Raw genomic sequence first — 16,052 nt, forward strand, 5'->3', positions numbered from 1 at the left:
CCCTAATCATGTCTAGCGTTTCAGCGTGTTAAGATCTGCTTTTGAAATAATTTTTATCCCATTTTAAGGTTTACAGAACTGTGCGGCACAGATTCACAGTGTACTTTCAGGAGGCACAAAAACCCACGTGGCTCAAGATCACTGTGGTTCAGTCGTAGATGACAACATATCTGGGACCAAGAAGTCTGCTAGCAGCTTTTACACAACATGTTGCCTGGATGCATGTAAGAAACTTGATGTACACTGCCTGGCCAAAAAAAAAAAAAAAGGGTCATACACAGTGTTGTATGGTAACGAAGTAAAAATACTTATCTACTGTACTTAAGTATATTTTGGAGTACTTTATACTTTTCTTGAGTATAACATTTTTTGATAACTTTTACTTTTACTTCACTATATTTCTGAACTTAATTGCATACTTTTACTCCATTGCAATTTCAATGTTTGGTTTAGTTACTCGTTAGAGAGAGAGAGAGAGAGAGAGAGAGAGAGAGAGAGAGAGAGAGAGAGAGAGAGAGAGAGACTCATGCACGCAAGTGTTTTGACCCCACCTACTGATTGACTGCGACAAAGTCGGGACTTATTCATCACCACCAGCAGGATAGGTGGCTGGTTCAGTGGTAAAGCAGGTTAAGTTAACCTTGTGGGACAGGTAAAGCATCTAGTAGCAGAGAGTCCTAATTTTCTTAACTAAATGATAACCTGCAGGTGTATATATTATCAGGTTTACCACTTCCTGTAGGTTAATTGGACCTGTTTTATCACTTAACCATGTTCTTAGTATACACCCCCTGGTCTAAATTTTGCCTGCACTTGGTTGTGTACAATTTTAAAGTGCATTGCACTGACCTTACTTGAAGAAGGAAAACAGAAAGCTTACAAAAAGATTGTATTTTCTGTCTAAACCTGGTCTAAATTTCTCCTGCACTTGGCTGTTTATATTATTTCAAGTGAATTTGACTTTCAAAGTTTACCAAAATCTAAAAATCTCATTCAAACTGCATTTGCTTTGTTTTATTTTTTACTTATACTTTTTATTACATTACTTGAGTACATCCATTTTTACAGTAATTTTTAAAGACATTTCAGATACTTTAAGACTTTTACTCAAGTAACATTTTAGTCAGTGACTTGGACTTTTATCAAAGTCATATTTTGGAGAAGTACTTATACTTTTACTTGACTCTGAGATTTCAGTACTTTAAACAACACTGGTCATACACTCTAATATTTCGTTGGACCGCCTTTAGCTTTGATTGTGGCATTGTTTCAATGAGCTTCTGCAATGTCACAAGATCTATTTCCACCCAGTGTTGCATTAAATTTTTCACCAAGATCTTGCATTGATGACGGTAGAGTCTGCCCGCTAACCTGACAACAGCCAGCTGCATGTATCGCTCCGCCAAGCTTCACTCACATACATCTGGGACCTCTCCATAGCAATTGCCTTTACTGAAGGCTGGGCCTTATCAAAACTCCAAGCATATGATTGGATAAGCCACTTGTCTGTCATCTGTATCGACGTGCTATTTCAACCACTCACACCGAAGCTAACCCGTGACGCTGTGACGCTAACCCGTGACGCCGGGAAAAAAAAAACTTTTTTTTTTTTTTTTTATGTGTTTGCGGCTCTAGTGCAGGGTTTCCCGCAGCGCTATCTTGGCGAGGCGGCCGCGGAAAACGTGTCGTCCCCCCCCCCCCCCGGTCCGCGGAAAACGTGTCGTCCAACCCCAACCCCCCCCCCCCCTCCCCACACGCGAGTCGGTCCGCCTCGCATAAGCAAATTCCTGCGGGAAACACTGTAGTGGCACACCTTTTATTGACAGTGAGCTGACAGGAAGAGGGGGGAAGACAGGCGGCAAAGCGCCGCGGGTCGGATCCCGGGCCGACCGCGTCGAGGACTAAAGGCCTCCCAATATGGTTCGCGCTAACCGCTAACCGCTCCGGGGCGCGTCCGCGTTGCGCGTCCGCGTACGCGCCCCGGAAAACAAAACTTGCCAAATCCGGTCGGGACAAGGGCGAAAACATGGTTTCCACCAACAAAAGCCTTCAGAGGCGTTCTCTGATGTTCTTTTAATTAAACAATATCAGATAGATTGGACAACACGGAAGAAATAGCAGCATCAATGCTAACGCTTGCTTCCTCGATGCGAGCCGCCATTGTTGTTGGAATCTCACGGTGGCTTCTCCACTACGTCACATCCATGAAACACCCGCCCTGCGTCCTGATTGGCCAGACCAAAAATTTGGTTGGGGAAATCACTTTCAATCAGCCGTGTCCCAGATGTATGTGAGTGGAGCTAGGCGGAGCGATACATGCAGCTGGCTGTTGTCAGGTTATCTGCCCGCTGCACAAAGCCTTCTCCAGCACATCCCAGAGATTCTCACTTGGGTTAAGGTCTGGACTCTGTGGTGTAAAAATTACGTCTCATGTTCCCTAAACCACTCTTTCACAATTTGAGCCGGATGAATCCTGACATTGTCATCTTGGAATATGCCCCGGTGTCATCAGGGAAGAAAAAGATCAATTGATGGAATAACTTGGTCGCTCAGTTTATTCAGGTTGTCAGCTGATGTCATTCTTTGACCTCATATTGTTGCTGAACCTGGACCTGACCAACTGCTGCAACCCCAGATCATAGCACCACCCCCATAGGATTGTACAGTAGACGCAAGGCATGATGGGTGCATTCCTTCACCTGCCTCTCTTCTTACCCTGATGTTCCCACCACTCTGGAACAGGGTAAATATGGACTCATCAGACCATATGACCTTCTTCCAGTCCTCCAGAGTCCAATCCTTATGCTCCCTAGCAAATTGAAGCATTTTTACCAGTTAGCTTCCCTGATTAGTGGTTTTCTTAAGGCCACACAGCTGTTCAGTCCCAATCCCTTGAGTTCCCTTCGCATTGTGTGTGTGGAAATGCTCTTGCTTTCACCATTAAACTTAGCCCAGAGTTCTACTGTTGTTGTTCTTTGATATGTTTTCATCAAACGTTTAAGTGATCGCCTATCACGATCATTCAGGATTTTTGTCCACCGACATTTTTCATTGAAGGTGATGGGTCCCCTCCATCCTTCCAGTTCTTAATAATGCGTTGGACGGTTCTTAACCCAATTTTGGTCGTTTCTGCAACCTACTTAGATGCTTTCTCTGCTTGATGCGTGCCAGTGAGTTGACCCTTCTGAAATAGACTGACATCTTTTCCACTGGATATATATCTATTTTGTCTGCACCATCGACACCAAGTCAAATTCCTTGTAAGAGCAAACCTACTTGGCAATAAACTTGATTCTGATACTGATGTGTGTTCCACATGGTTGTTTAAGAAATGAGAAGCAAGTCTTTGCACCAGTTGAGGTTAAATAACTTGTTGCCAGCTAACACATCACACATGCAGTAATTATTCAATGGGAGGCTTGTACTTATATGATTAGGTTGGGACTTTTCTTTGGCCCGGCAGAGTATTTGGCAACGGCTGATGTGCACATTGTATCCTGTCACTAATCTGGGTGCAATCAAAAGGATCTCACTCAGCAGCTGCAACAAACAATTAATTATTTCCACAACTAAATTACAGCCCCATGATCAGTACAGTACCATGACCCTTGCATATATAGCTGGGTATGCACAAAGCTCAATGTGGAATACGGCACCAAGATGGAGAGAAGTTGAAGTTACGCCGATGTATGGAAGACTCACCCCTGTCGGTCTGCTCCAGGGCAGCTGTGGCTATTAACATAGCTCACCTCCGTCAGGGTGTGAATGTGTGCGTGAATGGGTGAATGATTGTAGTGTAAAGTGCTCTACAAGTGCAAGCCATTTAGCATTTTATACATGGATGTAATAAACAGCTAGTAGAGGCTGCAAACTAGCATGGATCACACATCTGAGAAAAAAGGAGGGATGTTTTCAGGAATGTGTTGCTATCAGGCAAGTTGTAATTGTTCTGTCATTTCACCTAGTATTGGTGATGGTACTTGCAGTCTGGAGACGTAGAGAAAGAAATGCAATTCTGTGCGCATTATGGGACTATATGGGAAAGACGCCGACAGCAGAAACAGCTGATCAGTCATGTGAGGTATTTGTTCACTATGTCAGAACAAATGTATTTCCATCTCCTGTTTAACAAATTCCCTTTTTTTGTTGCAATAATCAAAAACAACCAAAATCTTTTTTTTTTTTCGTGAAATTGAGGAAGATTTGTGGGTTTTGCTGCTTCCATCAACCTTTTCTAATACGATAATTCACAATTCGCATTAAAATAAAACTTTTATGGAAGCACAGCCGGCGATGAGGAGGGACAAGGAGGAGAATAGGGATGAAAAAGCATGAGCAATGACTCCTGGGGTGTCTAACTACTTTGTAGTGATATAACTATAAAATAGTCACATACGACTCAAAAGAAACATCTTTAGGCATCAGACCCTCGGTGAAAAACACAAAGATACTATGCAGAAAGTGATGAGCTTGGTTAAATTTATCGCACTGGACAGCTCAATATGCAGCTGCTTTTTCTGCATCTTCTCATCACGCTAAGTTGATAAAAGTCCTGATGGTGTTCCCTCTTCCACCACAAGACAGGAAGTGATGGTTGAGGTGCAGAGACTGTCTATTTATAGAGAAAAAAACACCTGCAGATTGTGAAGAAGCATCATAGTTTATCTGTAAAACCTGTAGGGCTCTTAATCTTGTGTGAAAGATTTCTGATCAAAGCCTAAGCAAAATTAGGTTCAGTCAAAAAACCTAAATATGTAGAAAAATCAGTAAAACTCTACATATTAAAAGAGAAGTATCGTCTTTTTTTACCACAGCAGCATGTGATACTGTAGTAGTGGGCACAGAGGCTCTGAAAACAGCTATAGCCTTAAATATCCTTTAACGTTGCTCACTAATAACTACATTCTGTCACATTTCAGAATTACATGCCAACACTGTGTTTAAAAATGCTGAAAAAACAAGTAATTGCTACAATTTTCCAACACAAGCTGACATTTATATAATTTTTGCATGGTGATGTTTAAATTACCAATCTATTCCTGCAGGGAAATAATAACTAAAACAGAAACCATTTTTAATTGCCTTATCAGGAGGTGTCTTCCCTGTCAATCATCAACCCGCTATTTGAATCAAGAAGACTGCTCGCTGTGGACGAAAACTGCTTCTGAGTGAAGTGATGCTGCATTTATTATGCTGTTGGATATAAATTACACATTGTCAAAAAGTCTCGGATCAAGAACAACAATCTTTAACAGATCAGTTTGTCCCCTTTTAGAGAAAAGCATCACTAATTCATCTGTGCTGAACGTGTTAGGAGATCACTGCCCAGATATTGCACAGCTTCTCGTAATACACCATAATCTGAAAAAAAAATCAATTTGCAAAAGCTATAAACTGTAGCAACAGAGCACTGTTATTAAATCTGACTTCATGTCACATAAATTTAAGATTTGGCTTTCAGTTTTATTGATGAAAACTGACATTATGAAAACTTTGTCTCTTTTATTAGTGCTGTCCACAAACATTCAAATAGGGAACTTTATTATGGGGGCTTAAATTATTCTGTGAATTTTGAATTTAACCAGGCTGTTTTTAACCGGTCAAACTTAAATTTAAAGTTGCTTGCTGTATTTAATGCTGTTCTATTCAAGTTGAAAGGCTGTTACAAATAAGAGACTTTAAGGACAAAGGTTACCTGGCTCAAAGAAAAATGCTGTTGGGGACATTTTCCTGAAACAAAAACAGCTTTTTTATCGTTGTCATTTTGGATAAAACGGTGTAAAAGTTTCAAATACAAGTCAGAGTTGAAGGTTGTGCTGAAGAGGAGGAGGACTTTCACTCTTTCAGCATCAGAGTGTCATGTTCTGGCCTGGCTGTCTGTGTATCTGCCTCTGCACCCAGTAATTAAACATCCAGCTGGGCTCCTCTCTCACGGCACAATCAGCCTTAATCTGTTCACCTGTTCCTCTGCCTTTATTTACTGAGCTTCCACAGTCAGAGAGTGCCAGACTATTGAGAACGATTCGTGAGGAGATGACCAGCATTCTTCATTGCCTGTTTGCCAAATCCCCAATCAGGTTCTTGTTTTTTTTTTTATTTGAATTTCCCAGTCCTGACTTACCCTTGTCGGATACCTCGTTTGGCTTCAGTTATTCTGGACACGACCAGGACTGTTTTGAAGACCGACAATCTTGCGTAGCCCTTGGGATCTGTCTACAAGCACGGTACAAGCCCTGGCCAGAGACGCCAGTAAGCTCCAGCCTAGATCTGTCAGTGACTACATGCACCGGGGCTGTATTCTTTATTTTTTAACAATAAACCTTTTAAAACGCAACGCTGTGTCTGCTTGAATATCGGGTCCTCTGTTCTGACGCCTAACTCAGAGTGAACCCAGTCATACAAATCAACAACTGGCTTCACCAGAAATAAATAAAAGTTTTTCTAACAGCCTATCTGAGTCGGGGGGGGGGGGGGGGGGGGGGGGGGTCATCTGAAGAGGGCTATAGTCAAGAGTTGTCCACATAATCAAGATAAATAAAAAAAAAAGCTTTGGTAACACTTTATTTGAAGGGGTATACATAAGATTGACATTACACTGTCATAAACATGACATAACACCTGTTATGAACATAAATGACTCTTTATGAATGTTTAGGACTGTTAATTGACATTAATTGTCATTCGGTAAATTATGACACAATTAAAGCAAAGTTGACATTGTTTAACATGTCTTTGTTAGTACAAGCCCTTAACCTAACCCTACCCCAAATCAAGCCCTAAATTTAACCTAATCCCAATTCAAGCCCTAAATTTAACCTAATCCCAAATCAAGCCCTAAATTTAACCTAATCCCAAATCAAGCCCTAAATTTAACCTAATCCCAATTCAAGCCCTAAATTTAACCTAATCCCAAATCAAGCCCTAAATTTAACCTAACCCCAATTCAAGCCCTAAATTTAACCTAATCCCAAATCAAGCCCTAAACTTAACCTTGTAAACAACCTTAATGTCAAGTTGTCATAACAAAGACATGTTAAACAATGTCAACTTTGCTTTAATAGTGTCATAATTTACCGAATGACAATTAATGACAACAGTCCTAAACATTCATAATGAGTCATTTATGTTCATAACAGGTGTTATGTCATGTTTATGACAGTGTAATGTCAGTCTTATGTACACCCCTTCAAATAAAGTGTTACCAAAGCTTTTATCAGCGTCAAGATGTAGCACCAAAGACAACTGAAAGTTGAAATCACATCAAAATATGTAAATAAACTTGAGCAAGCTAAAGGGAGAAAAAAAAAGATTTCTCATCACTTTATTAAATAAAAAAAAGGCGTTTAAAAGAAGTTATGTAACTAATTGCTAAAACTCACATGACTTCGAGGCGTGCAGACCGAGAGTCGTTTCCCGCTTGCGACGTCACACTGCAGGTGTAGTCCCCGATGTCACCTGACCACGTCTGGCTAATGGTTAAAGAACCCGGCCGCACAGAAACACGGCCGCCGCTGCTGGGCAGAACCGCCACGCCGCCACGATCCCACTTGAAGCTGCAAGAAGGGAACGGTTTATTCGGAGAGAATCGCAGACATTAGCGACACGTTCATTGAAACTGCAGGGAGCAGCTACCTGATGCTAATTCTGGGGTCATGCGTGGCGTTACAGGCCAGAACGGCGGTGGTTCCTTTGATTACACGCTGGTCGTCTGGAGGCACAGAAATGACTGTGCGACCTGTTAATTAAAGAGGGAAAATGTAGATTAGTCGTTCCAATTTCGCATCACAGTACACATGCACAGTTTTTAAAAATTTTTTCATTTCAACAATGTTCCTTGAAAAAAATGGGAAGATTTTAATTTAACTCCAGGTGTTATTAGAGAGACATACTACCGGTACATATATCAGGACACGAGAACACTTGACGGACTGTCTGACACCCACTCACACACTCAGTGATCACTCGACTGGTGCTTTGCTCCACTCGAGAGGGTTCCCATAATGAAAGGAAAATGTTTACGAGTGAAACATATCTTACGATGGAGAGAAGAGAGTTTTTTATATCCATAACTTATCTATGATGGGATCATGTGCAGTGCATAGTTTTGAAGTGGAAGGAAAATTAAATGTGGTTTTGAACATCTGAAAAGCTCCATTTGACTCTGGTGCCCCTAAATACAACCCAGTACCATCAATTAGTGAATAGATCCCCTCCTTCCATCCATCCATCCTCTATCTATACCTGCTTATCCATGCAAGGTCGCAGGGAGGCTGGCAGCAGTACATCACAGGGCAACACAGAGACACACAGGACAAACAACCATGCACACACACATCTAAGGGCAATTTAGAGAGACCAATAAACCTAACAGTCATGCTTTTGCACTTTGGGAGAAAGTCAGAACCCACACATGCACAGGGAGAACATGCAAACGCCACACTGGAAGACCCAGGGTCGAACCTGGGGTTTAAACCTACGACCTTCTTGCTGCAAGGCGAATACAGTTCCCTTGTGCTTGATTAATTGTCAGCATAAATATGCAGTGAGAAGCGGTTCTATTGACGAAGTGCAACTGTTAAGCGACACTGACATCCTCGACGGGACCACTATTAGCTAGGCTTCTCACCAATGTGCGCTTCAAGAAAGATTGTCAAGAAGAAAGTTATAGTTGGACAAAAGCCATAAGATTTAGGAGGAGGACATTGCAAACTTAAAGATGAAGAGACCAAGGCTCAGTCCGAATACCCTTATAGAGTTAGGACTAAAGTGGCCACGATAAGTGCAGTCAGTAAGGAGGGAGGTAGGAAAATTAGCCTGTATGCTTCCTCCCATGGCTAGTTTAGCCTAGGAACCTCGCGACGTTCCTTACGGCGCTAAGAAGCCTTAAGGTATCCCACATTCCTTTGCATGACATGACGTATAAGCAAATGTCCAGAGAGAAGAGAGCGCACTCTTTGTAGTTCATTTCCAGAAGGCTGTAGGCCTGGATTTGACTCGCAGAGTCCATGTGTGTTTCTGTCACATCATGACGTCAGAGTTAAAGGCTGTTTGAATTCAGCACAGCTGCCCAAAGTTCCTTTCCTCCCCCTGATAGAGTTCTTACTGTTGACCCCATGAAAGGTCAAGGAACAGGGGCAAAAAGTTATTATTAAGGGTATTCGGATGGAGACCAAGATTCAACCTGTCAATGCATTGATGGTGAAACTGTAAAATACTGACCTGGGGGCGGGGGCGTCATTCGTTGGACCTTTTTAACACCGTGTATCGTTTTGTTTTTCCTTTTCATAATTATGAACTATTCTGTGTCGGTCTGTGATATATTAAAGAATTATTTTTGTTCTTTGACAATGTATTTTGGGAAAAACTGCTTAGTTTTAAACTAAGAGCAACATATATGCTCGTGTCTGTTATGTTGCTCACATAAAACTAAGAACAACATGTGTTAACTTCTTTTAACTTGTGGTGGGAACCTATGACAATGTGTAGTGGAAATATTGATTCTGTATTCCTTATTTTGCTTATATTTGCGCTATTATCTGAGTTTGCAATATTATTTTGCTTCACACACTGCTGAGATGCTGGGAACGGTTTTTGTTTTGGAAACGGGATGAACAGCTCAGATGGGGAGGAGAAGTGGCCACTCTCGCTCCCATCTGATACTTTGTTTATTGGTATAAAAAGGAGGGAACCGCCCTCAGTCGTTGAAGTCAGCCGTGGGTTGTGTGGACGCCCGGCCGCGTGGATTGTGCTCTAACCGGACTGACCGACTTCCCAGTCCTAACCATGGTAAGAGATGGAACAACACGCCTGTTTGAAAGCTTGCCAGGCTTTAAGTGCTTGCTACTTTGCGTGTGCGAAGTGCTTGCTGTTTTGTGTTGCTGTGTTCTGTGGGGAATAATAAATGTGGGCCTTATATTCTAACAGAAACAGTGTTTGAGTCCTTATTTGTGTTTGCCGATCTCTCCCGATCCTGAAATAAACATTTCATAAAACAGTTTGTCATCTAAAGCAGGGGTTCCCAAACTTTTTAGCCTGTGACCCACAAAAAAAAACAAGACTGCCGACCCCCTTTTGGCAGGTGGGATATTTTGGAGGGGAAATTATGAGAGTAACTTCATAATATCACAAGAATAAAGCTGTAAAATTAGGAAAATAAAGTAATATTTTCATATGGGCTTCACTTTTATAAAAATGTGCGGCCTTGCTGCTGCATTAGAATTAGGATCTTTTAGCACATCAGCATCACATTATCTCACGACCCTCAAGAGGTGTCTCTCGACCCTCCGGGAGGGTCCTGACCCCCACTTTGACAACCCCTGATCTAAAGACCTAACAAAACCCACAGAATAAATATTTCTGCAAGGCACTGTAAGTGAAAGTTAAGACTGTTGCCCATCAGACTAATAACTATTTTTTTCTGTAGTCAATATTAACAGATTAATGCAAAAAAATTAAATAAAAATCTTATCAGCCAAGAGATAATCATCACCTGATAAAAGCATAATGATTTATTTTTACTGCAGCCCAAGCTGGCTGCATCAACAACCAATCGTTCAGCTGTCCACTATCCTCACCTAACACAACTAGACAGGTATAGATAAACCGATGTTCCAAGTCTGTTATTTGTCTCTTCGGCTAATGTACATTGAGCTGTTTAATGTATTTTTGTTTGTGTGTGCATGTCTCTCACTCCACACGGTGAGTGCAGCAGTGGCGTTGATGGTTCCCTCGGAGTTGGACGCGATGCAGGTGAATTCCCCCGAATCCTGGACACTGACCGGTCGAATCTGCAAACCCCCCGACTGCAGCAGTGTGAACCTGGGGACCTGAACCGAGCCGCTGGCTATGACCTGTGATCCTGCGGAGTGAGAAAACAATAAATCAAGCCTGAGGGAACGACAGAGAGTAAGTCATTATGCCCATTTCAATTGCAAATACAGGACTTTAGTGTCGCGGCTGTCTGCGCAGTGGATCACGAGGTTCAGCACCTTTCCTCCAGGTGACGGCAGGTCTTGGAGCTCCACTGTTCTGACAGGTAAACAAAGCTGTGTCGCCATCAGTTACTGTCTGGTCAGAGGGAGGGGAAAGAAGTGTGGGAGCCACACCTGAAACACACCGACATAATATGAGAAGAATGCCGGCACAGGATGAATGCTAAAACCAAGGTTAAAGGAAGAAGCAACACTGAAGCTCAGCGGCATAAGAGAAAATGTGGAAATGGAAAGGGTGTCAGTGTTGATCTAAGCACCAGGGCAGCCTCGCTGATCAATGGGGGCTTTATTTACTACCTGCAGCTACGTGCGTGTGCATAAATGTGGGGAGCGGTCGGTATGGGAAGGCAACATGGACGCTTTGAATTATATCAAACGCTCACGAAAGAGAATATAAATGTGAAGAGGTTAAGCCTAAGTACAGTTTTAAACTGACACCGTTGGTTTAATTTTACAGTAATGTTTCCCAAAAGATGAACAAACAAACAAGAAAATAACCACTGAATCAGAATATTAGATTTCGGATTTATATTTTAAATCTCCATTTCTGCTTCTACAGTAACAAAAAAATGCAAAGCACGCAGGGAAATAGAAGCAACAGAGGTAAAGTGATGCCAAATTGTTTTTTTTATTGCTTATACCGGATATAACAGCAATCGCTGCTGGATATTTGCCCTAACACATGTCTTCTTTACTGAATACAGTGCAAGAAAGGTTGCTTGCAGTAATATAGAAAAAAATGCTATCAAATCTCCCTGCAGATCAGCTCCAGCTTTATTTATAATTAGGCCAGCACCAGGATGTGGCAAACTCAACTCTGTTCTCTGAAAAGTAAAATAAAAAAACATCTTTATGGACCGTAATTCTTACTCAATATGACTAACGTGAAATAAAACATATGATATACAGCACCCGCTGCAATAACTGGCATTCTCAGTAAAGACGGGTAGAAAGCTGTAAAATAAATGGATCTTTTATGTGCAACTGTCTCCATTCCCAGGTCTTCCTTGAAAAGAAGACTTTAATCTCAGCTAGAAAGGTTTTTACCTAGAAAAAGAAAGGATATAATCCATTGCAGCAGCATAATCTCTATGGAAAAACGAGAAGAATTTGCCCTTTTAATTGGGCATATTTATTTAGCGGGTCAAAAAGTAAAGGCACATGGTAAGAAAAAGGCAATTTTAACAGAAAAGGCCAGTTATTTGTATCACTACTGTTGACTACTGTGTCTAATCCCATTCAGCCATCAGGACAACACTTGGCCGTCTCCTGTGGTCCATCCCAAGATAGAAACAAACAGCCTTGGACCATCCATCTTTGAACATTTCTTTAGATCATAAAATCACTCCAGGGTCTCCAGATGGCCCCTGGAGTGATTTTATTCGGCCCTCAATCGCAGTACAAGAAGGATTTGGCCCACCAGCACAGGTGATTGATGCAGATAGATACTTTTTATTTAAATCTTCCTGCAAATGAAAACGTTAGGGTACAACACAGAGTAGCCGTCTTTTAATAACCACACTTTTTACATTCTCTTTAATTCCATGGTAAATAGGACCACATCTATCTAATGACTTTTAACCTAATAATGCTTTTAATACGTTTCTTACAATTGGTTAATACAGCAGGCATTTTCAAAGAAATACTGACTTAAATCTTGTTCTTATTGCTGAAATTAGACAAAACTTTGATTATTTTATCGAGTCCTAAAGAATTCGCAAACTGGATTACCATTTTTTAATGATATGGCGCCTTGGTGACCCTAAGATGATACTTCTTAACCAAGTGTGATTTGGAAGGTTTTTGTTTTTCACAATTGTTTTGCAGTTTTTAATTGTTGCCCCGTCAGTCGACATAGCCAAGTTTAAGCAAATAGTCTATTTATTGTAACAATTTCCTGTAACCCGACAGTCAATACACATTTACCTCATCACATTTTGCTTGTGCATTGACTGCAGAGGAATTATTATTGTTGCCACTAATTATGGACCTGGTGCCATGATTTTCTTAACATGAATATATAAATATTTCCTTTCATAGTCCCTCAAACGGGAGATGTGTCTGTGCATTTAACCCATCCCTTAGAGAGCAGTGTGCTGCCACGCTGAGTGGTGGATGGGGAGCAATCTGTGCTCAAGGGTCTTGCTCAAGGACCCAGAGTTTCAAACCGCCGACCTTTGGTGCCTCTCCACGAAGCAAACCCCCTGGCTCTCTAACCACTAGACCACCACTCCCAACATGGGATCATTTACCCCATGCATTACCTCAATTTGAGCTGAGGTGTATAGTTTATTTATAATTATATAAATATACATTATGTTGATATCACAGTGTAAAAACCATCGTTTTTTTTAGCTCTGGAAGTGGATGGGTTAAATGCAGAGGAAGAATTTCATTGAATTATTTGATTCAAAGACCAATAAGAATGATTATTATTAGTATTACATCTATAAATTCAAGAACATAGAAGATTATTTATGTAACCCTTTAGAACAGTTAAAGCATAATAAACCAAATGTATATGAAGTGACAGAAGATGAAAAATTAGTCTTATTGAACGACCAAGAATACTAAAAGCAAGAAGAGGAATAAGCCAAAAAAATCGCCCCCAGGAGAAAGTTGTGTTTATGCAAATTCTTATGAGAGCATATTAGAGAAACTTACTAGAAACAAGGAGCTCTGTGTGTGCCTGAGTTTCTCCTGCAGGGCTGCGAGCGAAGCACTGGAATATCCCCCCGTCTCCTGGCTGCACCCTGCGCACCGTCAGCCCAGTGGCCGAGCTGACCTTGTAGCGGGCATTGGCCAGTTTGGACAGAGGCACCGCGTCCTTGTACCACTCAATCCTTGGCTGCGGCACACCTACACACGACCAGGGAACATTAGAAACCAAGCAACGCCCGTGAGAAAGCCTTGCCGTTTCACTACAGAGAAGCCAGCCGACCTCTCTTGCTGAGGTAACCGCTCCAACTCCCACTACAGCAGTCATACCCTTTTTCTTTTTCACCATCTTTCCCAATGCGCCTCTATAAATATGCATGTGGGCATAATGAGTGTTAATAATATATTGATTGGAGGATGTGGGTGGCGGAGTGGGGATGGCGGCAGAACTGGCCTGAAAACATTCTGAATAAAAGATGCGGATAAGTGCAGCGCAGCAGATATCTACAGTATCAGCACCCACCTGTCTGACCGACATGCCAGATATGACGGACAGCGAACTCACGCAATTACTCGGTCTGAACCCTTTACACCTCTGTGTGTGTGTGTGTGTGTGACGGGGAGAGAGAGAGAGAGAGATGAACCTCAGACTTTCTCAATCTGTTGTTGTCAAGCTTTCACAGACACGCGTGAAATATTTCTCACCCCCCCCTCCTTGTCTCGCTCTCGCTCTGTCACTCTGTCTTTTCTCCTTGGCTCGTTCCTGCTCCTAGCCTCCATCTTTCTCTCTGCACCCCCAGGCCTCTGCTATTTAATTACACTGCCACTGTATCAGATTACTGAAGAGGAACATGAACTTGCTCAGTGTGTGTGAGAGGGAGTGAAGAGGGAATGAGAGGGGAGCATGTTGCCGTTTTTTTTTTTTTTTTTTTTTTTTTTTTTTTGAGGACCGTGTCCAGCTCTGCTCGTGTGTGTTCTCGTGTAATCCATTTAAAGATAAGAGACATGAACAAGTGCAATTTTCCAAGTCTGGATTTAGTCCGATCGGTATGCTCACGATGCTAAAAGCACGGCTCCACTGTCCGTGAAACCCTCAAGGTAAAACATTTCGCTTACAAATTGAATGATGGTCGACACAGCCGTCAGGGATGATGGACAGAATAACCTTACACAACCTGAAAGGGGGATATGTGTCCAAACAGAGGCTCCAGTGGCTGCCACGTTGTGATTTAAAGTTGATATTAGATGATTTATTAGATCAATGAGCCATTTAGTAACAAGCCCAGGCGGACTGAAGGTTTCAGAATGTGTAAAAAATAAACCTTTCCTCCCTCATGTTCTGCAGAACTGATATTTCACCAGTTTAGTCACCTTTAGAGAGAAAACCACAACATTTAGCTCTAATATTAAGTTTGGTTAAAAAAAAATGTGCCGTGAACATCCGCAGCAAACGTTGACTCCATATGCCCTGATGCGGGGTTTCTTCCTGTTTTGGGTGATCATAAGGATAACCTTTAATGACGTAAGACAAAATAGCAAACTTCAGAGGAGGCAGTAAGGTGCCTCAGCCGACCACTAAAAATCATCCCTTAGACAACAAGTCAAGTCCAAGTCCAAGTCAAGTCTTTCTGTTTGAGTGCTAGGCAATTATCATGAATCTAATGTGGCTGAAGTTAAGAAAATCCTTTTTATTGTCCCACGATATGGAAAACTCGGGCGTGAGTTACAAACAATTAGCAGTAATGAAGAAGAAAAACAAGCTAATCTGATCTAAAGTCAGTTATATAGCAACAGAGGAGGAGCTTTATCAGAAACGCCAAAATAAAAGTTAAAGTTATGATTCTCTCGTTGGCTGCAAGCTCTTTAATCTGTCTAAAACGTAGAACAGCTAAAGGTTGTCAGTTTAGATCAATATGTTTAAGGCTAAATTATCACAAAAACTTTGAATATCCAAAACTGTGATGATCCTGCAGTTTCTTTTTTATCTGTTTCCTCCTATCGTGTTCAGCATTTTGGTGACAGTATGAATCCTAAATAATAAAAGCATCTTTTACAATACACAAGGCATAATAATATAAATATGCATTTATTTTCAGGGGAAATCTAGTGCAGTAAATGCGGAACAGGAAGTGATTTTATTTTTAAGAATGGAAAGTGTACTTTTGTATTTTTGCTTTTGGATGAGTCCCTTCTCCAACAAATGTAAATCAAATGAATGGCTCGTTACCAGGCCTCTGCGGAGCTGAATGACCGCTGATGAGGGAACTCAGCCAGTTGTTTCCTATGGTTTTGATCACAGATGTATCTAAAAGTTGAAGGATAGAAGCTCTTGAGGACTGGACTTGGGAACCCCCCAATAAAATGTAGGAAAAAAGTTAAAATTAGTTTGGTGTGAAATGACTC

General features: G+C 41.5%; 1 protein-coding gene across 3 annotated transcripts in view; it reads right to left on the reverse strand.

Annotated features, from left to right (window-relative positions):
* sdk1b (sidekick cell adhesion molecule 1b) overlaps window positions 1-16,052 on the reverse strand; it is a 413,277-nt gene that overhangs the window by 81,505 nt on the left and 315,720 nt on the right. For all 3 annotated transcript variants that reach the window (XM_036137444.1, XM_036137445.1, XM_036137446.1), the window contains 5 exons: window positions 13,656-13,850; window positions 10,989-11,105; window positions 10,691-10,858; window positions 7,633-7,735; window positions 7,380-7,553 (listed from right to left, as the gene is read on the reverse strand). In XM_036137444.1, coding sequence (XP_035993337.1) covers window positions 7,380-7,553; window positions 7,633-7,735; window positions 10,691-10,858; window positions 10,989-11,105; window positions 13,656-13,850 — 757 coding nt within the window. The remainder of the gene's footprint in view (window positions 1-7,379; window positions 7,554-7,632; window positions 7,736-10,690; window positions 10,859-10,988; window positions 11,106-13,655; window positions 13,851-16,052) is intronic.

The sequence above is a fragment of the Fundulus heteroclitus genome, chromosome 5 (assembly GCF_011125445.2).
Source record: "Fundulus heteroclitus isolate FHET01 chromosome 5, MU-UCD_Fhet_4.1, whole genome shotgun sequence".
In the NCBI taxonomy this organism is placed as follows: Eukaryota; Metazoa; Chordata; class Actinopteri; order Cyprinodontiformes; family Fundulidae; genus Fundulus; species Fundulus heteroclitus.